Source organism: Pogoniulus pusillus, chromosome 20 (genome assembly GCF_015220805.1).
Source record: "Pogoniulus pusillus isolate bPogPus1 chromosome 20, bPogPus1.pri, whole genome shotgun sequence".
Taxonomy (NCBI): Eukaryota; Metazoa; Chordata; class Aves; order Piciformes; family Lybiidae; genus Pogoniulus; species Pogoniulus pusillus.
Genome location: NC_087283.1, coordinates 231,678 through 256,013, shown reverse-complemented (window position 1 = coordinate 256,013; position 24,336 = coordinate 231,678). Strand labels below are relative to the sequence as shown.

The window sequence follows — 24,336 nt, the reverse complement described above, 5'->3', positions numbered from 1 at the left end:
GATATGCAAACCAGGAAAGAGTTAGAGCTCTGTACAAATCTTAAGTGAGAAGGAGATGGCATTTTTGGTTGCAGGAAGATGGCAGGAAACAGCCTGCTAGCAGAACATGGGCAGCAAAGATGAAAGTGCAAGGATGGAGAGAAGTAGGAGTGTATGGAAGAAGGGAGATGACAAAACTCTGGCAGAATGATTTATCACAGAAGTTAGCAAAAGAAGTTTGACTTTGATGTAGTATAAGTGAGGAAAACATAGGAAAGACTGAAAATCTAATTTAATTGTTCTAAACTTTGTAATAAGTGTTTGTGTATGCACTGAAACTGAACCTTGAGATCACAAAAAAAATCAGTTCACTTGTTTCTTTAAATTAATTAAGACAGAAAATGTTCACCTTCTGTCATCAGGAGTCAAGATGCACTCATAAATTGGGGCAGTGTGTTCTTCAAAGACTTGAACAGGAAAACCTTTCTCAACATCCTTCACTAAATCCAAATGAGTTTGATTAGGAAGTGCTTTGCTAAACTGTAAATAACAAGGGAATACAAAGCTCAGAGATCATTAATGATAGCCTTAATTTAGTCATCTTCCAACCACAGAACGCTAGGGCTTGGAAAGGACGTCTCTGACTAATCCTTCTTTCCAAGGCTCAGTGAAACAAGAGTTCATCTCTCACACACAGACTTCTGTTCATCTTTCCCCATTGCAGCTGTTTTCACCAGAGACTTCCTGAGGAGGGCCCCATCGGCACCCACACCCAGGTCCTCGTAAGCCCTTCTCCACAAGCCAAAGCCCAGCTGTCCAGTGAATGCTCACACTCTCAAGGCTTGCCAGCCCTTCTGTCATTTGAGGCTTCCTGCATTATTGGATCTTGCCATCCGCAGCTCCTGGATAACATAAAGGTGCTAACCTGAAAATTGCCTGCACTTGTTTACACTTTTGGGGTTCTTGGGTCTTTTCAGGATGTCTGAAAAAAGATTTGGATGACAGTAGAAGCCTAGTCCTGCACTGGCAAGAAGCCAACACTTCAGATCCTCTACAGAACTATCTGATGTGTTTGCAGCATTCCTGTAACTAATTACCAGCTCTTGAGTTGTCAGGACTATTTAACATATGCCAGATCTCAATGCCTGCCATCTACTTAGCACAGCTACATTCTTGTTTGCTTGCATAAAATTCAAGAGCTCACAACTCTTGACTCTGAGATATCTTTTGGACTAAATTGAGATTTGGAGCACCCACTATCTGTACAATTCTCCAGTTCAGATATGCCCAAGGTAGCTGGAATTTTAACTGCACAAAACTTGGAGGATCAAGAAAATAAAGGGTGCGAATCAAGGCTGAAAGAAAAGGAAAACGCAAGTGACAAGTTTGAAAGCCCCATGGCCATCCTGGTAACTGTGTGATCTCTGACAGACAGTAACACACACGAACAAGCTAGGAGAAAGAATGGCCAGGACACAAATGCAAGCTTTGTGCATCGACTGGCAGTTTTTCAGTATTAACAACCAGAGCTCTGATTCAGTGCACACTACACATGCTGACAGGAGTCACCCTTTAATGTCAAAGCTGTGTTCAAAGTATGAAACAGGAGGTTTATGGTTCATCTTCAGAAGAGCCCTTGATGACTCAGGCAGCCTCCATGCCTGTATAACATGCCTTGTTTGATTGCAGCTTTAAGACAATGTTTTTAACTTGTCGTTGATACATCCATAACATATCCAGAGCTTCACTGTTCTGTTGTAAGAGCTTGAAAGTATTTGTGTCTGCAAAGCAAAAATGGCAGCAGCTCACAGTATCACTGTGTCCTCTCTGAATTTTAAATCGGAGCAGCAAAGGAACAGAGCACAATCTAGGAATGTTTTGCCTTATTTTCGACGGCTTGGTCCACAGGGGGGAGTGTGGAAGCAGGAAGAGGAGGAGGCTCTGTTAAGGCCCCTTTGCTTAGGAAGAGTTTACTTCCTCTCCTTGGTACCAGTGCAGAGCAGATACACCAAATCCACTTGAGAAAGAAGCATTGATAGAGGGGGATTTTTACTTTTCTTGGGTGAACGACAGCTTGTTGGGGTTTGGTTTCCAATTCTTCTGCCTCTCATGAAACGTAGTATTTATCTTTAAATCTCAAGGCACCCAAGAACTTTCAAACACTCGTCTCTTGGTCCTGGCCCAAAGGGCAGCAGCACATCAAACTCCAGTGCCACATGTTTTAGCCAAGACCATGAGAGTTTCCATCACAGCCCTTTTGCAAGGGCTTTCAGTGGGCTTTTTAGTCACTTGGCAGTTTGCACCCATGACTTTCCAGCAGGCCTTTGTGTGACCAGAGCTAAGAGCCAGCTGCCACAGGTGGTTACCACCGCCAAGGTGACCGACAACTCTCCAGCAGCCCCTATCTGCCTTTGGGTGCAAGCCCTTGAGGCCTGCCTAGGCCCAGCTTCCCTCCCTTCATGGTCTCCCTGGGCCATTGATTCATGGCTGTCCCCAGCCACCCTCTGGTCCCTGGGCCAAGGGCTCCCCACCACTGCTGCTCCCTGCTGCTGTTTTACCCCGTGTGCCACCTCAGCAGCAGTGGCAGCCTCACAGTAGGCTTGGGGCCCACCATTTACCATGGACTGCTTCAGACTGCACCGCAGCAGGGTGCAGCTCTGGAATGCCTCCAGCACATCAATGACACCACTCTGGGCTGACCCAGCACAAGGATCTGATGAGAAAGGGAAGAATCCAGATTCTTCTGAGGGCTGGGTTCACTAAAAGGCGGAGCAAGGCCAAGGGGCCTGCACTTGTGCACTGGGCAAGAGTTGTGTGGGTGGTTAACAGCCTGACCACTCAAAAGCAGTTCAGCATTATTTCAGAGTTTCTATTAAAATAGCTCCACAAGATGAGGATTGCTTTTAAATGTACTGCAAGAAACAAGAGAGTGCTGTAAACCTTTCCCACAGTAACCACACTAGGCAGATTACAGCAGTAATCTTTTGGTACACTGGCCTGAGTAACTTGTGTCCAAAGGGCAGCCTACTGGTTCAGATCGGCTACAGTAAATGCTGCATCCAATTTGGAGATGTGAAAACTCCAAGTACAGGCAGACACTGTGAAAGAGCAATGAGAATTTCTGTATTAGACTCACCAAAAACACCTGCATGCACCCAATACAAATCTTGCACTGCCTTCACTTTTAATGCCCTAATTTAATTCGGGATGAGAGCATTTTAGAGGTACTGGGCAACAACTCATGCTACAAAACTTATTTGCAATACTTACATTTATTGAAACATCCTGTTCCAAGTTAATTAACACAGAGCCTGCGGTACTTCTGATTATGCTGCCCAGAAAGGGGCCTTTTCAGCATTCCATCATCCATACATTTTGAACATGTGCAGCATCACAAAATAAACATATGCACATTTACTTTCAGACCAATTCAATATGAATCCAGTATCTACAGTGCTGCAAAGTATACACGGTTGATCTACCATCATGGAGGAGACCAAACATTTGAGATCAGGCCACACAGCACTGAAGAATGCAAGCTACCTCTTCAATACTGAAGTTGTTTTAACCTAAAAGAGAGGAATAAAAGAAAGGGGTCAGACTGAACAATAATGTGCTACATTAAGAGCATTTAATTACTTGAGCAATTTCTTAAAACTGAGTGTGAGAGGTCTGAGCTATGCTGGATACTCTGTCCCACGGACGTACAGACACAGACCTCCACAACTGCCTGGACAAAGGAGTTTTGTGCTAAACACGTAAAAACTTCTTTAATCTCTTTAAAAATCAAAAGAAACCCCATTTGTTTTTTTTAATAACACCACACTGATCCACGAGGGAAGTTCAATTCCAGAGGAATGGAAGGCAGAGGCTTTTCTGCCAGCCCTTCCAGTAGTACATCTGCATTCCACTGAATGCCCAGGTCCCAAGCGGTCTGCCAGCTGGTTATGGTGTTTCAACAATACTTCAGCTAATAAGACATGCTAAACAGAAGCCAGGGCAGCGACTGTTCCATATGGGATGCACTTAACCTGAACTAGAGACAGCTACTTTTGTTTGTACTTTACTTTAAGGTGTGTGAGCAAAATGAAACAGGGAATAGATTTTTTCCTGCTGGCACTATGTTCAAGCCTCTGGTTTGCAAGAGTGTACCAGCAGAGTCTCAATTTAGCAGATACGAGCATGACTGCAGCATTTTGCTTCACTGCTCCCTACTCAAGCACAGAATTACCTTAAGCTACACAATACATCTACCTGGATTGGATCTTTTGCTAATTATGAACAAACCAAAGCAGAGTCAAACCTTCCTGGTGCAGAAATATTGTTTCCAATGTTTCCAAATAAGGACAAGTAGAAAAAAGTATCAGAAAAATCAATCACCACCTCCATTTGGTTAATAGCTAACTTCTATTCAAAATACCTTCCAAAATATCAGTCATCTTTAACCTCCTTTAACTAGCAGGGCTCTGTACTTGGTGGCTTCTAAACACCTGAATGTTGTCATCATTCCCCAGGTTAATTGAAACTGAGCAGTATTTTATATTCATAAAGAGACTGTCTGACCACATTTGCTGCAAACAGGTTCACTAGAATGACAGCTCCTGAACTGAAGGTTTGGTTATTCACTGAAAAATCTCCTAGTGCTTCAACATTCTCTTACCTCCTCAGAAGTTCTTTGGGTGACAGGCCTGTGGTATCTATGTCACTAAGACTGTCACTGCTCTCTGTAGAGTCTGAGCTGCTGTCTTTTTCAGATTTTTTATTCTTTTGTTTTCCTTTGTTTTTCTGTTTCTTATGTTTCTTTTTCTGTTGAAAGAAAAAAAGAAAAAGAGAGATAATTCCTTAGTTCCTTGGGAAAGGCTTGTTTTTCTCTGGCAGGCAACGACAGCAAAAAGTTGATTTCAGTGTAGACTTCAAGCTTGGCTGAAACAGAACACTTAACAATGACTCTTTTCCACTACTCAGTCGGAAGTAAGTGCACCGCAAAATCACCCATTTCATCCCGAGCGCTTTATCCCCTCTGAACTACCCACAATATTGTACCTGTAGTCACATGGCAAAAATGGAAAAAGCAGCTCCTTACTTCCAAAGTTCAGGTTTCAAGACACGGAGAAACTCAACTGAGACAGTTTTAGTTTCAGTCTATTTTCTACAACCTAGTAAAAATAATAAAAACTGGCAGATCATAAAAAGCAATACATTAATTACCTTTTCCTTTTTGTGTTTGTGTTCTTTTTTAGTCTTGTGTTTCTCTCTGTTCTTCCTATGTTTTTCTCTCTTACTAGGCCCAGGAAAACTTGTTGGCACCACTGGTTCTTGTTGCCAAGAAGGGCCTAAACCACAAAAAATCAAAACAGAAACAAAAAACATGACAAGAAGAGTAACTCTTATTCTACAGTGCTTTCCCTCTCACAGAACAGTTTCTAAAAGACAAAACCATGCCTCTATGCTTGCAAATGGAAATAAAATGCCTAAGACTGCTAACTGCAACCTTCCAACTCCAGTGAAATGCCTGTGCAATCTCTTACTAAAAGAAATGACAAAGTTGGCCCTATGTTTATACTACATTTTTTTCATCCTTGCCTGCATACAGCTACACCAAAATTGGTAAACAAGCAAAGAGGTTCCTTTTGGAGGCTCACAGCACGGGAGCAAAGCATTTGCTGATGCCAGTTTGACACAAGACGGGCATTTAAGACAAAAAGTCCCTACTCACAGATTGTTTTTTTAGAAAATGTCTGTACAATATCATTGTGCAGAATTTACACACCAGAATTCCATGGAACCTACCAGAAGAAAAAGCTGGAGGCAACTTTGGTCCAAATTCTTCTGCTGCATCCGGTTCCTGTTTTGAAGTAGGCAACAAAGAAACGCCAGGATCGGTCGTTGCAGCCACATTCTCTGCCAACAAACAAACCAAAGCAAACCAGTTCTTTATCTGAAAGGACAATAAGGGAGCATTTGCTCTCAGAAGTGCTGAAGAATCTTAAAGAAGACTTTCTAAAATACTTTAAGAAAGCCAATGGCTCTGCACCCTGTTTGTGTGGGCTGCCTTGTCTGGCTGGGTACTGAGACGCTGGCAGAGGTCAGCATACTGGGCTGCTGCGGCTTTTGGCCTTATTCAGAACCGACCTTTCACACTGCACGATTACTGCTTACATTAGTGCCAGTGTGTGCCTGCTTTCCCTGAGCAACACAGCACTGCTTTTCCATTACTTACAGAGCAAAAGACCCCATTTGATGTATGAAGTTAATGAATGCTGCAAGTCAGATGCTAACAGGACTAGCTGTGCCAGTAAGGGCACAAAGTGGGTTGTACATTTGCTTCATTTAATGACATTCTGAAAAGAGGGCAACTTCTTACAGCTTGCTAATTAAATTTGATTAAGGAGTAAACGATAGGTCTTCTCCCTCTTTTGCAGGAGAGTCCCCATTACATTTCACTAGAATGTCAGTACCTGGAGAGTGAATGTCACTGTCAAAGAAATACAAGTTAGTTATTTCTGAATTTGTCAAACACCCACCACAAAACTCATGGTTTATCAACCCATCTTATAACTTATCATAGATTAAAAATACTTTCCATTATTTCTCAGTGAAGTGCCCTCTAATGTTAGATGTTCTGGTTTCCCTCACTGTTTAACAATCATGCTTCAGTTTGCTTCTAATGCCCAGGAAAGATGCATGGCATCATCAGTAACACTGCCCCATGCAAGGCCTTCCTCGGTGTTGTGCTCCCGACACTTTCTGACATGGCCAGCTCCACCATAAGCACAAAAGCATAGGATGGTCCTAGAACTCCTGGAGTATTTGATTCATACACATTAACAAGGTATTTAAAACAACACTTATTAAGCACTACCTTTTGCACTGGAGGAAGAAATGTCTGGTGTAGCAGCCTGCTTGGTGGGTTCTGAATCTGTTACTGAAGCAGTTGGTGGCTGTTCTTCATCACTCTCTTCTTCAGAGGAAGATGATTTTTCATCTGAGGAACTCACAAAGATGGCCTTAAATAAGTCCATGGATGGCCTGCTTTCTTCTTCCTGATTCTTATCTTCATTAGTTACCTGCAAAACAGGTAACTAACTGTATTTGAACACTGCAGAAACTACTGATCCCTGTCTGATTGTTAATAGCTTCAAACATCCTGACCTGTGTTTACAGAACACTCCAGTACAGCAAGAGCTGTGAAAGACAACCTTAGCCACTTCTAGTGCAGAACAGTCAAACTCTGCAACACTGCCCAACTAAGTCAATGGAGAGGGCAGTGCAATGTGTGAAAGCAAATCCCTACTTTAAATTCTAATTCACTGACTCAAATATAACTTAAGTAGAAAGAAAAAAATGATCTTTCTCTTCAAGGTATGCATCCTCCTCCACTCAGAGCAGAAAAATATACATTCTGTGCCTGCAGCAAAGTGAGTGTGGGGAACTGATTTTAACCCTCAGACTGCTGAGCTACGGTTTTCCTCCTCTGAAGTTGTTTCTTCAAGCAGTCACACTTATTGTCCTTGTACTGATGTCATTGCTTTCACACCTGAGATTTCACAGAGTCACAGAGCTTTCGAAGTTAGAATGGACCTCCAGAGATCATTGAGTCCTACGAGGCAGGATCCCCTAGGGTAGTTCTCACAGGAATGCAGCCAGGCAGGTTTTGAAAGTCTCCAGAGCAGGAGACTCCATAACCTCTCTGGGCAGCCTGTTCCAGGGCTTGGTCACTGTCACTGTAAAGAAGTTTCTCCTCTTGTTGAGGTGAAACCTCCTATGTTTCAGTTTCTAGCCGTTGCTCCTTGTCTCATTGCTGCTGACCAGCAAAAAGAGTGAAAGAGAGTTATAATTTCAAAGCATAATCTCATATCTTGGCTTCTTCCTCTACGGACTGCTCTGCATTCAGTTTATCCACTACCCACCCTCACTTCAGGTCGAGTGTGAGGGTTTACCCCTGTTCCTCTTCCAAGTCAAATACCAGTGTAAACTCACCTCACTTGGCCCAGTTCCATGTTCTTCTGTTGCTGCCACCGGTGGCTGCTGCTGAGCATCCGCTTTTGATCTAGCAAGACTAATGAATTCACTGATAGAGTCTTGTTTTTCCTTCTCTTTATCTGACATATCCCATCTTGAAGGTTTCTTTGGTTCTAAAAACACCCCAAACACTCAAATGAGTTGCATGTCAAATTACACTGCATTTCGTGGCCTATCTGACTTTAACTTACTCTGCTTCTTCAGTACAGTTTGACATTTTAAAAATCTTTTTATTGAATATCTGAGTCATCATTGTCTTCTAGGAAGAAAGTAGCATACTATCACTGACTTCTGTTTCTATGTCACTGAATTATTTTTTTATTTCTATGTGTTTGGGTTTTTTTTTTTTACATTACAAAAATTAACCAGACGAGGAAGTTCTCCCTGACAAAGATAGGCTTTTTTAATACAATTACCTTACTTACAGCTAAGTGAACAAAGGAACAACAAACTTACTGTTGAGGCTGTTGCTCTGCTGGCTTTTTTCATTCACTGCCTGAGTTACAGACGTGGAGGGCTCAGGCAGAGTCAAGAAATTAAACACAGAATATTTGTCCCGTTTCACTTTTGGTAAGCCAGCAATGGAAGAACTAGAAGGAAATAAAAAATGTCTGTTGATTATTGTTTTGAGCACAGAAAAGGCCTCAAATTACCTACAAGCAGCTGAAACACCCACATTAGTCCTTAAAATGCATGCCATGTTGCCATGGGTCAAATGAAAGCATCAGGCAGTTCTGTGTTGTGTCTATTATAAGACAGGAGAGAACATCAAGCCAGACTTTCCACAAGCAAGTGAACAATTCAGAATTTTCAAAAAGTATCAGTCATCTTACTCGGGATATGGATCAGGAACATTAAATCTTCTGCACAACAGCTTTTCAGGATGCCATTCAAAAGTGTCTCTTGTGAGTTTGCCAAACATCTTCATCTTCACAGCAGTTTCCTTATCATCAATATCATTCTGAAAAAAATTAAACATTTATAGCTTCTAAATAAGTAAAAACTTAGTTAACTGAGTACTGCTGCTGTAAGACTTAAGAGCAAGACAGAAACATAAATGCTTAGGAGTAGTTTAACAAATCACTGCTTTGTATTCAGTGAGCATCTTCAAAAGGTTGCTAAACAGAGGGGCAACAGAACACTGACACCCTGTCTACAAAAAAAGCTTTCGAGGAAATTAATTGTGAAGGTCCAGGTTAAGGCAGCAGCTGCAACTCCCACGTACAAGAGGCCCACAAGCAGCACACACCTCTTCGTCCCGAGGAACTTCAACTTTGTCAACATCATCCTCGTATTTGGCTCGAGTAAACCTGGATGACAGTGTCGAATTTGAGGATTTGTAGAGCATTGCTGCACGGAAGAACTCCTCTTGTTCTCTTCCTCGCTCCCATTCTGTCATACTTGGGTCTGAATAATGGTCCAATTTCTCTGCTGTAAGATAAGGAGGGAAATGCTTGGCAGAGATCACACCTTACCTAGGCCTGATGCTTTCCCAACAGAAGGTAACAGAGGATACTTGCTGAGGTGCTTGCTCCAGCACTGGTGCCAAGCACAGCACTAGTCTCAGTAAGCAGAGGTAGAAATTTCAAGACATCAAGAACAGCAGCATTTCCCACAGGCAAGACAGAGATTTAAAACAATTTTACTTGCAATGCCTGCTCCTTACTCATTCCCCATGTTCAAAATGCTTCATGTATTTAGCAAGTATTTAAAACAAGATAAAAAACCAAACATATAAAAAAACTCAAAACATTTTTTCAGAGAAAAATGAACTGTCAGGATCAATCTCTTCAGTTACCTTTTTCTCCTTGTTGAAGACTTTTCACAAAGCTTTCATATCTTTTTTGTTTCTCTGGATTTCTTGCAAATGGTTTGAAGTCACTGGAACCAGCATTTGCTAGCTGGTCTCCCATCAACATTTGCCACTTGTGAGCAGCATTCTCTGGGGATGCTGGCTGGAACCTGCTGGTTTGTGCCTGCTGAGGCAACACTTTGGCTTTCATTTGTTGTTCAGAAGCTTGCTTCACTTCTTTGAGTCTTTCCCTGTCCTTCTCAGAGAGATATTCCAAAACAGAAGGAGCTGGACCTAAAGCCAAGAAAGCAGTAAGAGACAAGTCGAAATGAAAAATTATTACAATTCTTTGTGCCCCTTTAGTGGAGGAAGCCCACTGCTAGACACGTGCGCTCAGAGAAAATGCTCCTGGCCATCAAGAGAGAGTTTAACAGCAGAGACAGCAGGTAAGGAACTGGCCACTCTTGCATCTTTTATGCCGTCTACCGCAAACATATTACTTTGCAAATTTCAGTCAGCTTTTTTTGTTGTAGATAGAACCTGGGACAACATTTAGAAATTACCTTTTTAATTGATTTGTATTTCAGTAAAACCTCGTTTTACAAAAACACAAACAAAAAACAAACCACAGAGCTCACAGCCTAGTACATTCCAAATTCATAAGAGCACCAGAAAAAGAGAAAACCCAACCCACATCAAAACATAAGCCCACACACTTCATCTTTACAAGAATGAAGCAAATGAAAAGACAGATACACCAACAACCCATCTGTTGAAACTGAACACTGACCAGGTATTCTGGCTAATCTGACCAGATGCTGTCCTTTTGTATCAGAAAACAGTGCTCATGGCTAGACTGAACTTTCACTGTTGTATAAATGAGCAGGAGACCAAGCAAAGGTAAAGTCAGATCTACCAATACCTTTGAGACTAGTCTCTCCCAGTTGTTCCCTCCTCTGGGAGGCATTCAAAGTATGCCTACTTCGTTGTGTCACATCACTTTCCAGCCTTCCAGTTGACTCCTCTAATGCCCTCTGTAAATGGTGGCTTTGACTCCCAGCTGCTACCACAGGTCGAAAGTAATGGACTGGTCTGTAATTCCGTGGCAGGTCCGGTGGCGGGTAAGTCTTGGCAAGGAGATGACAAAACAAGAAACCACTAAGAGAGAGACACAACTTTGTATTTAATGGTTACAAATGTACTCCAGGAAAAGCTCCCTCAATATAACTTATGGCTTAAGAGTAGAAACAGGTATTACAAGTTACTGATTCTTTCAGACCCCATCAGTAAGAGGCACTGCAACACAAGTTTTGGGAACAAACCCTTACACTGTCACTGCAACCGCCCCCAATTGACTGCAGAGAGGCCAGACTTGAATGACCTCTACAGGCCCCTATCAGCTCAAAGCATCCCAGGATTCAATGCCAATGTCACGATTACAAAACTCAAGCAAACATGCACATCATGCCCCAGCAAGGTTAACAAGAGTCTCAGGGTGCATTGCGTTCAGCTGAGAAAACGTTCTTGGTATTCCTTAATAAAGAAGAGGAGGTTTAAACAGAGGTCAGATGATTTAACCAATTAAACTATCAAGTACTTCTGTGCTTACTATATCTTAATGGCTTTCAAAGTCCTTTTCCCTCACTCTGGTCACTTAAACTGTCATTTCAAAGGTTAATCATATGCTTTTCACACACTGAGCTTTTACACACCAGACAAATGCTCTTCCATGTTCTTCACTGGAAGCAGGCCCACGTCCTGCAAGTCTGTTTGCCATTCCCATTTATGCAAGTATATGTGGTATGAACAATGCAAACCTGGTAACAGGGCTATCCATTTGTCACCAAGAGTGAAGTGGATGAAGCACAAGGCCTGACTTTCACAGAAAACAGAATGCTACATCTAAAAGATTTGGGAGAAAAAGCTGCTTATTTTTTAACTTCCCATTTAAATGGAAGTAATTGTTTATGTCAAATAACACTGGACAGCGTGGAAAGCATTTGCTCAAAGCCAGTACCTAAGCAAATTTTAAACCCATGCAGTAGCATGACAAATTTTAGCTTCCTACTGAAGAGCCTCCAAGGCTATAATTTTTCTCATTCAGCAATCTTTACTGCTGACCAGAACTTTTCTTTCCAAGAACATAAAACCCAGTGAGCAACAGCAGAGCCCATACAGCTCACACGGCAATTGGCTGATGGCATTCTTAACACAAATATATCAGTCTCTGCATACCTTGCTTGGACTTGATGATTTCGATGCCAAGGAAAAACCATCCAAGATCTTGCCTATGTATTTAACTTCTCTTTCAGACCCTACAAAATCACCAAGGAATTGGTCAATGTTTAAAATATGTTTGGCAAATGACACTGCCTCTTGGTATTGTCCTTTTTGCAGTCTATGTTATGAAGCATACCTGCATTTCTTTCTTTACTGCCTTTCATTTAGTTACAGGTTCTGGATTATGCAGCTACAAACCCTCCCAGCAGGGATTGCTGTAAGATGAACAAGGCTAAGAGCAAAGCAGCAGTTCTCCTGCTGCACACAGCGGACACCAAGAGAGCTGTTAATTGTGTACAGCTAACATCAACAGGCACTCTAGAAATCATTGCACTATTTCATGGACTTAAAAGCTGCACTAAAAAGAGAGATATCAAGACAAAAGTTGCAAACAGTTTTACAAGTAAAACATGTCTCTGCAAGGCCTGGATCGTACTTGGCAGGCATAGTTCACCATCATTTGCTCCCTTCAGAGGAGCTGAAGGCTGTATCTCAAAGCAGCACTTATTGGCCTTTAAAAAAAAAAAAGGGTAATTTGGGTCTAACGGGTTTAACCCACATCGTGAGGAGTAGAGGACTTTGGAAGTTAGTTCCAGATTTGGGCACATCAATACAGAAGGAAGATTAAATGAAATGTCAGGTATCTGGGCCAGAAAATACCAGCCCACTGAAAATCAAATTCTTGGGTAACAGAAGCTACATTTGGGCCTTTTTTCCCCCCAAACACAACTTACAGAAGCTCTTCCAACAGAACTCCAGTTCTTACTTTTTTTGGACTTGTACTGCTTAGGTGCTGTCCAGCCATACAAGCCGTCTCCAGGTTCCTCATCCTTCAGAACTGTGTCGTATTTTGACAGTGCTTCGGTTGCATATATATCATCATCTTCCTCCTCTAAAGCTCCTACACCAAATGCCTAAAACATATTTAAAATCAAAAAATTGTAACTTACACATCAGAATATGTCTGCAAGCACATCTATGTATTTGTGGTATGATACAGAGTGGGAGAAAATGTACCCCCAAAAGTGTTACCAGCTACTGAAAATAATCCAGTGAACAAAGCTCACTGAACACAAAAGCTGTGTCAGGAAGGGACAGACAGTTTGGGTTGTGCAGGATGAGGGCAGAGCCTAACCCTACAACATTTGAAATCTGACTAGAGCAGACTAAGCTCTCAGAAGGAAAAAAAATTAAGTTGGCATTGAAACAAAGATAATCCCCACAAAAATAAACTGACAATGTTTCTCCATATTACAGCATTGAGGAAACTACAAACACCACTTCTCTAGCTGACAGATTCAACAAGTGAAATTAAAAGATGTAAACTCACTGATTATCAGTTTTCTCGAATCAAAGAATACAGACATTTTCTCCACCCAACACTTACAGGTATTTTAAACAGGATCTACAAGTGAAGGCATTTAGGTCTGTGAAGATGTGGATAAATTCTCAAAGTAAAACCATGAAAAAAATTCCCCTTTTCTCAAACCACACTTCAGATTTCTTGTAATAACCCTACAATGAGTAGATGCCTTCCATGGAAGTAAAAAATGATTGAGATTTTAGTGTGCTGACAACTAAGTGCACTTAAAAATGTCCTTACCTGACCCGTTATGCCCAGCTTCCTTCCTCTACTGTGGCTCAGATCACCAAGCAAATTGCTTGTGTCTTCAGAACTACCGGCGAAAAGATTGAGGTGTTCTCTTCCAGATGCACCAAACAAAGCTTGTGAAGGGTCCAAACCCTTATAGCCAAGCCCATGGACATTCTCTTTTGGAGTCAGATCTACAGGCATTACATCTTTTGGTGCAAATGTCACATTCTCTGGCTGGTACTCATCTTCTTCATCCTTGTACAGAACAAAAGACAGCAGCAAATCTGACCCAAAGTTTTTTCTGTTGAGCTTTTACAATATGAAGTTGCCACAGGCCCACACAAGTTTGCATTGCCTAAATCATACATCAAAATGGGCAAGTACTGCACCTTGCCCAGGCAGCAAAAGAACATATCCAGTCACTTTAGAACCTTTCCCCGCAGTAAGCATAAAAAATATGTGTGAATACATTTAGCAAAAGTCAAAGATGCAAATTAAAATCCTGCTCAAAGACATCAAAGGTTTCTAAAGGTGTTAGCTCACATTCTGACCCAAGTCAACCACCAACTTTTGCCAGTTCCATACCTCAGAACCCTCAGAGGGTCCAGGTGGCAACGCACAGCCGTACACTTTCACTGCAGGATCTGCAGGAGACACAACAGCATCAGATTAAACTACAGCTCTTCATTCAAGACTAAAAGCAACAGGCCAAAGAAAAGGAGGCTTTTAAAAGAGCTTTCTGATCAGTTTACAGATGCTCGCTCTCTGCTCACGAGGTCAGGAACTTCGCTGCCCTTACCAGGTTTCTGCCTGCGTGGCTTTCTTTTGATTCGAGGTCCAATTCCCTGTCCTTCCTTCCAGCCCATCTTTCGTAACAGTTCAACACCAACTGTTATTCTAAGAGTGAAAGGAAAAACATTACCTGGGATTGCATCTTTAATGGTGAGAAACAATATACCCATACACCATTCCAAATTACACTTTTATATTCCAAAGTCCAGTCTGAATGTATTAACATTTGCATATATTCCACATCGTAGTCTGTGAATGTCTGAACAAAGGAAACAAAGATCCAGATGAGGAGCACTTAAAAGTGTAACACTGTAGATCTTCCAGTCTCTTTCAAGGACTTGCCTAACCAATGCAACACTCATAAATTAAAGGAATTGTTTGGTGTGATTTTACTGAAACGTACTTACTTTGATGGTCCTATTAAATCATCAAATGCTGTGGTTCCCGGAATGCTAGCAACTACCCCTGCGATCTGCCTAGCTTTCTCTTTCACTCTGTCTTTAGTTTTGGAGGCAAAATCATCTGTGGTTGTAATATCTTTCGGTGCTATCCCAAACTCACTAAGATCCTGGAAAACAGACAAAAAGGAACAATTTGCATTAAAACCATGTTTCCCTCAAGGGTTATTTATGGTGGTGGTAAAGGAAAGAAATTGGAATACGTCCCCCATATTGGCTAAATCTGTTAAGCCATTTATGTGGTTGCTTTTTTTCAACAACTTGAAGGGTCATACTTCAAATAGCTTCAGAAGCATTTGTATTTTCTGACAGAGGAAGCAACAGGATTGAGTTCTGAAGGGTTTTTTAACACTGTAACTACAGAAGTTTCCTAAGTGAATCTATGGAACATCCTGTTACACTCTAACACTCCACAGAAGAAGTACTTTTAAAGTTACTTACTTGCATATGCACTGTTCAAGTTCTTTAGAAGATTTAATTGTCTGAAAACCCTGCAAGTACTTCCAAAACAATCGCATTCCTTTCTAAATTTACCTCTTCATCCATGAAGTCTTCTGGTCCAAGAACAGTTCTGTCCGCTCTCTTCTGCCGTGATGACACAAAAGCTGAAGGAGTCCATCCTTTAAAGAAGATAAATATCTAAGTGAAGTGCTGTAAACTCCAATATATTAGTTTCTAAAAACCAAAACCACTTCAAGTATTTTTACCTTACATCTATAAAACTGCAGTCCAGACACTCAGGGGAAGAACTTCAACAATACCATTTCAACTATTTACAGTGTAATGAATAGGAGGGGAAAAAAAGTTTACCAGCAGCTGGTTTTACTACCTTTGGATTACAGTAATCAACTAATCCTTCCCAGAAGGCGGAAAAATATCTAACCTTCCTTTGTGCCAACAGTGTTAAAGTAACCGGCAGAGAAGCCACCAGTAAACGCTCCATGGAAACGCTGGTATCGTCCTTTTGCGTCCTTAACAGTCTGCTCTTGGAGAGGAACTGGCTTTTTAATGCGTTCACCTGCAGTTGGAGAAATCAGAAACTAGGTCACAATGCTGCTTAAAGAATGGACTTTCCCCTTGCTCCAGACACCATCTCTTCCTTGCAGTTAACAACTCCATCAAATAGCACCCACCCAGAAGCAGAAAGCACAGAATCACAGAATCAACCAGAAAAGACCTTTGAGATCATCAAGACCAACCTACCACCCACCATTATCTAATCAACTAAACCGTGGCACCAACCACCGCATCCAGGCTCTTCTTAAATGCTTCTAGTGATGGTGACTCCACTGCCTCCCCGGGCAGCCCATTCCAATGCCAATCACTTCTCCTGCAAAGAACTTCCTTCCTAACATGCAGCCTAAACCTCCCCTGGTGCAGCTGAAGACTGTCCCCCTTGTTTTGTCACTGGTTGCCCGAGGGAAGAGACCAACCTCACCTGGCCATAACTTCCTTTCAAGTAGTTGAAGAGAGCAATAAGGTCCCCCCCAGCCCCCTCTTCTGCAGGCTGCACACCCCCAGCTCTCTCCACCTCTTCTCACAGCGCTGTGCTCCAGGCCCCTCCCCAGCCTTGCTGCCCTTCTCCAAACACCTTCCAGTACCTCAACATCTCTCTTGAATTGAGGAGCCCAGAACTGGACACAGCACTCAAGGTGTGGCCTGACCAGTGCTGAGTATAGGTGCAGAATGACTTCCCTGCTCCTGCTGGCAACACTATTCTGACACAGGCCAGGATGCCATTGGCCTTGTTGACCACCTGGACACACTGCTGGCTCATGTACAGCTACTATCTACCAGTATCCCAGGTCCCTTTTTGCCTGGCTGCTCTCAGCCACTCCGTTCCCAGCCTGTAACACTGCATGGGGCTGCTGTGGCCAAAGCATAGAACCTGGCACACAGACTTGTTAAATCTCATGCCCTTGGAGTCTGCCCACCCATCAAGCCTGACAGTCTTCCTACCCTCCAACCTATCAACACTTGCTCCCAACTTGGTGTTCTCTGCAAACTCACTGATGCTGGACTCAATCCCCTGGCCCAGATCATCAGTGAAGACAGTGAACAGAACGGGGCCCACCACTGATCCCTGGGGCACAGCACTAGTGACAGCTGCCAACTGGATGTGGCTTCCTTCACCACCACTCTCTGGGTGCAGGCCTCCAGCCAGTTTCTAACCCAGCACAGAGTGCCCCTGTCCAAGCCATGGGCTGCCAGCTTGGCCAGGAGTCTGCTGTGGCAGACAGTGTCAAAGGCTGTGCTGAAGTCCAGGCAGACTACATCTACGGCCTGCCCCACACCCACAGTGGGTCGCCTGGTTGGAAAAGGAGAGCAGGTTGGTCAGGCAGCATTAACTCCACCCTAAATACCTGCACACACTATTGATGCACACTGATGAAATAAAAGCATCAGTTGCTCAAATAGGCATCCTAAACTCTAACAAGTTCCAAGAACATTTTCTTGCCTGTGAAACTGCACCTTCAGTTGCCAACTGTGCAAGATACCTGATGGGGCTTCAGCGACTGCCTTGAAAAATGACACCACATCACAAGTGCCCAAAACTGAACAAAACACAAACCCTATAATCTTCCACATAAACATCTGCACCTTTTAAACGTATTTTTATGAATCAATTAGCACTGACTCAGGATCCACAACTGTTCAAGAGCCCTTGGTGATGTGGAGTCTGTCTCACGAATATGAAGTGGAGGCCTCTCACACTGCTGTAGCTGCACACGCCTGAGTTGCATTTTAACTTCCTTCTTTATTTTAAGGCTTGGGGGAAGAATATAAAGACAGGCCCCAGCTTTAAGGAGAGGAGTGCCGGCGGACACGAAGGCTGTTGTACCCCAGGCCCACACCAGGCTGAGCGCCGCCCGCGGGAACCTGCCCTCCGTCCCCACACCACTGTACTCCGTGGCCTCCGGCCCAGGGCCCGCGCCGGCAGCGCTCTCGCAGGCCGGCACGGCCGGCTGCCAAGGCAAGCCCTACTCTCCACGGCGACAGCAGAAGGTCTGTGCTAGGCTCATCCGCCACAGCTTGCCTGGTGAAGGCCGTCAGGAGGCAGACATCAACCCCAGACCGCACCGACCGGGTCCTCCGGGACGCCCCGGCGCCTCACGCCGCGCTCCCTCGCAGCCCATACCCACCGCAACACCCGTCGGGAGTGCTGAGAAGGTTCAGGTGCGCTCTCCAGGGGTCCCTTACCTTCCTGCAGGGGCTGCAGCGCGGACCCATAGCTCACCAGATCCTCCTCCTCGCTGTCACCCGACTCCGCTGCCGCCATCTTTGCCGCTACGGCGCCTCACGCCGGACAAACCCCGTCACGGCAGGGAGGCGGCGCGCCCCCTGCTGCAGAGGAGGACCCGGCGGCCCGGACACGGCGCGGCAACGCGGGGACCGCGTCGTGTGCTAGTCCAGAGCAGCCGCCGGCAGTCTTGGTCGGTGTCTTTTAACAGTGGAAGGCGGCGGAGCACGGCACGCATTTAATAATCAATGGCCACCCGACCACCCACCCCGGACAGCAGTGTGCCACATCAGGCCCACCCGCTAAGCACCGCAGGACTAACGACAAGGGCAGCAAAACATCTGTGAAACAGGGTTTATCTAAAGGTGCAAAGCAGACTCCATCCTGAAGCCGTCTGGGCAGAGGAGGTGTGGACTTAACTCCCTTCCAGGCTTTAGCAGGCCCGTGGTAAATGGGGTGAACTGCGCTGCTTTACTCGCTGTTCAACCAGAGCATGCAGAGCAATGGGGGCAGAAGTTGTTGCATTCAGACCTTTGCTGAAGACCTTCATCCCTCTCTGCGCTGCCAGGTATCTCTGCACCTCCCTGGGGAGTCCTGTCATGAGCGAAACCTTTACCGAGTGTTTTAGACAGACCACACAAGCACCCATGAATGTTCACCAGTAGTAAGACCCATGTGTGCAGAGTCTGGGTTTCAGTTTTGTCACTTTCCACAGTGTTAGCCACAAGAAACTGCTGATTTTGGTTCATTTGATTTTCTCATGCATGACATTTTGCTTTAGTATTCTGATTCTCTACATTTAAATGTAAACAAACCAGGCCCAAAGCACTGCAAACCCCAACAAAACCCACTTAATTTGGCGTGGAGATAGATCACATCAATCTACAAGTTGTGTAAGCAAGTGGCATCAGTTCCTTTAAATGCCTGAAAATCAATCACAATTCCTGCTGTCAGCAGCTAGGATGTCTGCTCTGGAATCCAATACTTGTTTGTTTGTACACACAGAACCGGTTCTTTCAGAGTGAAACTCCCTGAGTTGTGCATGGTTTCAGGTTTCCATAGGGAACATTTATATAGTTTCATGCAAATAGGAAGTACTGTTTAATTGAGGTCCCTAATTCACTTTAAAACAATATAATAGAAGCCACAGATATATCTATGTGCATTATTCTTTCTCATCATTACTAATTAGTAAGCAGTTAGCTAGAACATGGAGTGGCAAAATGAATTGTTAGTACAGTTGCTGTTCCTTTGCTTAGGAAATAATTGTTCTTCAATAGGCAACCCTATGAGACTTTGATTTAACACACAAGCATAAATAAAATCTTTTTTGCACAATGGTAACAGAATTTTGTCTGCTGTGTTCAAAGAGTTGAGGTAATCAAAGATCAAAGTGGTTTTCCCTTTAAGGCTTTTACCAGATTAGAATTACTTCGCAACCTAGGGGTACTTCCTTCTCCATTTCCATTTCACAATGGTTAACCCAGGTGTCAAGTGCTATTTGTAGCTGGTAAACAAGGCGGTAGTTCCAGTGGGTTTGGATAATTGCAATGAAATGAAAATATTAGCAGATCTGGATAACTTACGTCTAAATTATATGTTACCATCATTTGGATGGTGAAAAATCAAGTTCAAGTACACATAAAACTGAAACTGAGCCCTTCAGTCACAGATGGACTGTGGGCCTTACTTTTCCAACGCCTTTTCAACACCTCTCTTTGAATGAGTGCATCAAGAAGGTTGACCCGAGATGTGTCTTCCTACATCTTCTGCCATGGTCTGTAAAACCTATTAACCTGCTAGAACAGATAACTTCTCATTGATTAGCTTTAAGTTATGTGAGCCACTGGAACTTCAGAATAAAATAATCATAAATGACAAAAGCAGGAAACAATTGTAATTCATTTACAAGGGTATTAAAAACATGTTAAAGCAAAAAGGAAAATGCATGTACATGAAGTATAAAAATGACAGTATTAATTCAAACCACAGCACAGAGACAAACAGCTTGGACTTCACCTCTGCCTTGTCTTGCTTTCAATGGGAATATTCCCCCAGATGTTCTTCCTACCAACACTTGGCCACCATATCGGCTGATGGAACAGCTTGGTGAGGTACTACAGCCTCTGAGGTATTGTTTTAGCTTCTCTCAAGTGCTAATATTCATTTCAAGAACAATCAACAAACAAAAGAGATAAGGAATACTGTCCTTAAGTACACACTCTGTGAATCTCAGCCAAGGGCAAGGTATTAGCTGGGGAAAGCAGTGATGGCTTTGCTCATGTTTGACCTTACATTCTCAGTTGCCACTGAAACTGCAGTGTCTTGTTTCCAGGATGATCTCACAGCGGAATAGCCACAGCATACCAGCAGATAAGGGCAGTTGGCAGTGAAGATAAAGCTGCGATTAACAGGTGCCCCACGCTATGCTGCCTGTAGCCAATCCTATCATGGCCATCCAAAGACTTTACACTGCTTGTGTACACTATTTTGTTGTGACTCAGTAAATATCTTGATAAGGAGACTACATACTGGGACTTGCTTGCAGCTCCTGTCTGGTCACTTCTCAACTCATCTGTCATAAAAGGCAGAACTCCTTTTCTTTATGAAGATGCCTTCCCATTCTTTATTCTTCAACTTCTAACTTGGCAATCTCCTGTATCTTGTCTCAAAGATTCACACCACTGTTGCTAAGAAGGTTTTGCCCTGGTTTTGCCATTCTCAGACTCTTTTTTTCCCCTAAAAAATGCATATTTGGAAAGAGTTGAGAGTGAGGAAAAATCCATTCAGTTCATTAAGAACTGCAATCTTCAGAAATCAAGGATGACACCAACTCAACTAACTGGCTACCTTTGCATTCATGGATGGTACAGCTACAGGCTCTCAGGGTTACTGACAAAGCCTTTCTGTCTTTCTGCTCAGAGATTTAATGTTCAAAGCCACCAACTTTGTCAACTTTTGTCAGGTTCAGAATTCAAGAATCTACCTAGAGTTGATGCATCCTTCTCTCTTCATCCAGTATCACTCTAATATGTTTTTGCTGGTAAGCTCCCATGTCTCTGTGTGACAAAAACTGTCTTTGAGGCGCCTGTGACCATCCTGTAACTTTGGGGGCTGTAAAATCACTCTTAAGAAAAGATTCAGCACCTGACCTTACTAAGTCAAAGCAGATTCCTCTCTTCACTGTGTAACAGCTTAGTAACACACATGCCAGCAGAAGACACATTTCCCAAACCGAGACCATTCCCTTGTGGCCACAGAGAAGACGAAACTCAGAATTCCACAGTCATGTATGTTTTCAGGACAGGGAAGGAGGCAAAGGACAGGATTGAATGAGTGGGCAGAGTGGCACTAACAGAACAGAAACGTGGCACAGGATGTGCACGTGTACACATTTATTACATCCTGTGTCTGTGGCAAAGCCGTTCAAATTCTTCACAGAATCACAGAATAAAGCAGGTTGGAAAAGACCTCCAGGATCATCGAGTCCAGCCTGTCACTGAACCCTTCTGATTAACTAGCCCCTGGCACTAAGTGCCTCATGCAGCCTCCTCTTAAATACTTCCTGGGACGGTGACTCCACCACCTCCCTGGGCAGCCCATTCCAATGCCAATCACTCTTTCTGTGAAGAACTTCTTCCCAATGTCCAACCTGAACCTGCCCTGGCACAGCCTGAGGCTGTGTCCCCTTGTTCTGTTGCTGGGTGCCTGGGAGCAGAACCCAACCCCACCTGGCTACAATCTCCCTTCAGATAGCTGCAGACAGCAATGAGCTCTGCCCTGAGTCTCCTCCTCTCCAGGCTGCACACCCTCAGCTGCCCCAGCCTCTCCTCATAGGGCTGTGCTCCAGGCCCCTCACCAGCCTTGCTGCCCTTCTCTGGACATGTTCAAGCATGTTCTTGTTCTTCTTACCTTTAGTACTATGAGACAAAACAAGCTCTGCCATTCTGTACCTGTTCTTTTGATGGTGATCACTGCTCAGACCATCTGGCTAGCTTATCTGTGAAATGCACGAAGACAGATAGCAGAGTCCTGTAAACAAAGAGAGATTGGATGCAGAGATGAGATTCATTGCTTTCAGTTTTAGTGCTTCAGGCACAACGCGGTCATGTTGTGCCATTCTAGGATGCGAATTCTAAAGCATCTGATGCTTTTCCAGAGATAATGCCATGTCCAGTGCACCAGATCACTCAGTGGACTCTCTTCTCATATTAACAATAAATAATCAACCACACATCTGCATCTCTAAAGCCCTTTTTCCAAGTGGATGCATTTCAGATTCCCAGCCTGTTATTCCTCAGTCTTTGCAATGCAGCAAACCAAACCTAATTGTGAGAAACTGAGAAAGTCTATGGTACAAATCCACCATTATTTAGGAATTCTTATAGCAATCAGAAAGCTACTGGAAACAAGATGTTTAACCAACTGGTGGGAAGAGCAGGGACATGTTTTTTTGGAGGACAAATTATGGTTTGGAATGTTCTAAGCTGTAATTTACATTCCAGGGTCAGGGAGCACTCCTACCCAGTCATTCCCCAGCTCAGTCCTTGCTAACGAGTCCATATAGTCCATATGTGCCTTTTGCAGAAGAGAACAGAACACTCACCATGTGCAGCCAAAGGTGACAGTGACTTAGGAACTTGCCTTCAGTCCTAATGCAGTCCTTAACAAGCTCCCTTTATGCAGGTGAGGGGGAGGCACAGTCTCATCTGGCAGTTGCGAGTGTTGAGCAATGTACCCGGGACCTAAGGAAGTCGGTTAAGAGCTGCCTTGGCCTCTCCTGAATTTTCTCTAGAAATAAGCTGTGTGTAACACTGCTGACTTTGGTTCAGAGAATCCACCGGCAACAAACAAAGGCTGGCATGGTAGAAATTCCTACTTAAGATCTAACTGGATTCATTCATCCAGTGTCGTTATAACTATTTAAAAAACGAAAAGGCTCAGGAGCAAGAGTGAACAAAATCGAGAAGAAACCTCATCTGACTTTAGGAGATACCAGCAGATCTTTGGATCCCTACTTCTGAGCTGCTGACTCCAGCCTTCTTCCTTACAAACAGGCAGCAGGGGCAGAGCTTTCCCGGGTTGCTCCACGTAGCCCTCTGGAGACAGCGGCACTGGCTCCAGGTTCAGCTGAGTATGTCATTCCAAAGGGCTTTCTCCTTTCATAAAGAAACATTGTCTCTGCAGATTTTTTTTGTGACAACTGTACTTCTAAGGATGAAAAGAGAGATAAGGGAGAAGGAGAAAGCCCAAGCTTGGCAAGTAGCAGTGTAAGTATCGTGCTACATCGCAGCTTTAACCACGAGATGCCCACGTACCGCAGTCTGGCCGGCAAGAGGAGACAGTGTCGGCAGTTTCCGGACACCACCGCCCGATGGCAGCGTTTGTGACACCGGTAACGGCGAGAATTTCGAAGGCGTTTTCAGTTCGAACGCTGCAGGTTTTGCCATGTCCAGCCCTGCCTCTTACCCACACGCTGCTGTCCCCTAACCAGGGGCCAGAGCCGGAGCCCCCCCAACTCCCAGGGCTCTGGGATCTCTTCTGGGCTCCTGCCCCGTGCCGTGTGAGGCCGCGGGCCGGGGCAGAGGCAATGCGCACAAGCCCACATGCACCCCAAAAAACAAGCGTTAGGGTCCGATGTCTCAGTACGGGCTCCGGCAGCAGGCCCCCGTGCATGCTCCCCGCTGCCCGGGGCACTCCCCGGTTTGGGGACCACCACCAGTAGGAAGATGCCTGCGCTGCGGGACAGCCACCTGCAGTAACTTCATTTCCCCGAGGCGGGCCCCGGGCCCGGGGGAAGCTGGCGGCAGCCCCATAATGCCAGCGGAGCCCGCCCCGGGAGGGCAGCCTATGGGGCCGTCGCCAGGAGGAGGCCGCTGGAAAGCGGCAAGAGGCGAGCGGCCCCTCTGGGGCTGCCAGCCAGCCAGCCGCCGCCACGCTCCAGCGGAGTGCGGGGCGCAGAGCACAGCCGGAGGGCCATGCAGGAGCGCGGTAAGCGGCCGCCGCGCAGCGGGGCGCCGGGCTCCGCTCCTGCCACTCACACCCACCGCCTCTCCTCGGGTAACAGGGGCACCCACCCACACCCCCACACGGCCCGCCAGAAGCTGCCCGGCCGCGGGGCTGCCACGGAGAGCGGCACGAAAGTCACCGCCAAGACCTCGCCGGGGCCACCCCCGGG

The 24,336-nt window shown here is 44.6% G+C and overlaps 1 protein-coding gene and 1 long non-coding RNA gene across 3 annotated transcripts; both read right to left on the bottom strand.

Moving 5' to 3' along the window:
- Positions 1-1,485: 1,485 nt before the first annotated feature.
- On the bottom strand, positions 1,486-18,219 carry GPATCH1 (G-patch domain containing 1). 2 transcript variants are annotated; one of them, XR_010305947.1, is made up of 21 exons: positions 18,119-18,219; positions 15,801-15,935; positions 15,452-15,537; positions 14,867-15,027; positions 14,467-14,564; positions 14,253-14,311; positions 13,677-13,922; positions 12,840-12,987; positions 12,029-12,108; positions 10,716-10,920; positions 9,800-10,087; positions 9,251-9,432; positions 8,835-8,962; positions 8,458-8,591; positions 7,960-8,114; positions 6,842-7,046; positions 5,770-5,880; positions 5,188-5,312; positions 4,640-4,785; positions 3,250-3,548; positions 1,486-3,077 (listed from the first exon to the last, which is right to left on the bottom strand). XR_010305947.1 is itself a non-coding variant. In XM_064159859.1 (20 exons), the coding sequence occupies exons 1-20, from the start codon at positions 18,195-18,197 to the stop codon at positions 3,527-3,529; spliced, it is 2,793 nt and encodes a 930-aa protein (XP_064015929.1). In that variant the 5' UTR covers positions 18,198-18,219; the 3' UTR covers positions 3,081-3,526. The 2 variants fall into 2 exon arrangements, 1 of the variants encoding a protein (XP_064015929.1); XM_064159859.1 differs by lacking the exon at positions 1,486-3,077 and having other exon boundaries at positions 3,081-3,548.
- Positions 18,220-20,033: 1,814 nt separating this feature from the next.
- On the bottom strand, positions 20,034-23,309 carry LOC135184273 (uncharacterized). Its single transcript, XR_010305948.1, has 2 exons — positions 22,112-23,309; positions 20,034-20,897 (listed from the first exon to the last, which is right to left on the bottom strand). It is a non-coding gene; the product is annotated as an uncharacterized LOC135184273 (long non-coding RNA).
- Between the last annotated feature and the right edge of the window lie 1,027 nt (positions 23,310-24,336).

What these genes read in the sequence shown, in the direction of transcription:
- GPATCH1 (XM_064159859.1), bottom strand. Translation starts at nt 18,197, where the DNA reads ATGGCGGCAGCGGAGTCGGGTGACAGCGAGGAGGAGGATCTGGTGAGC. An exon ending in GACCCTCTGAGGGTTCTGAG is followed by an intron (nt 13,923 to 14,252) that starts GTATGGAACTGG and finishes GTTCTGTACAAG; the next exon opens with GATGAAGAAGATGAGTACCA. An exon ending in GCCTCCAGCTTTTTCTTCTG is followed by an intron (nt 5,313 to 5,769) that starts GTAGGTTCCATG and finishes TTTGTGGTTTAG; the next exon opens with GCCCTTCTTGGCAACAAGAA.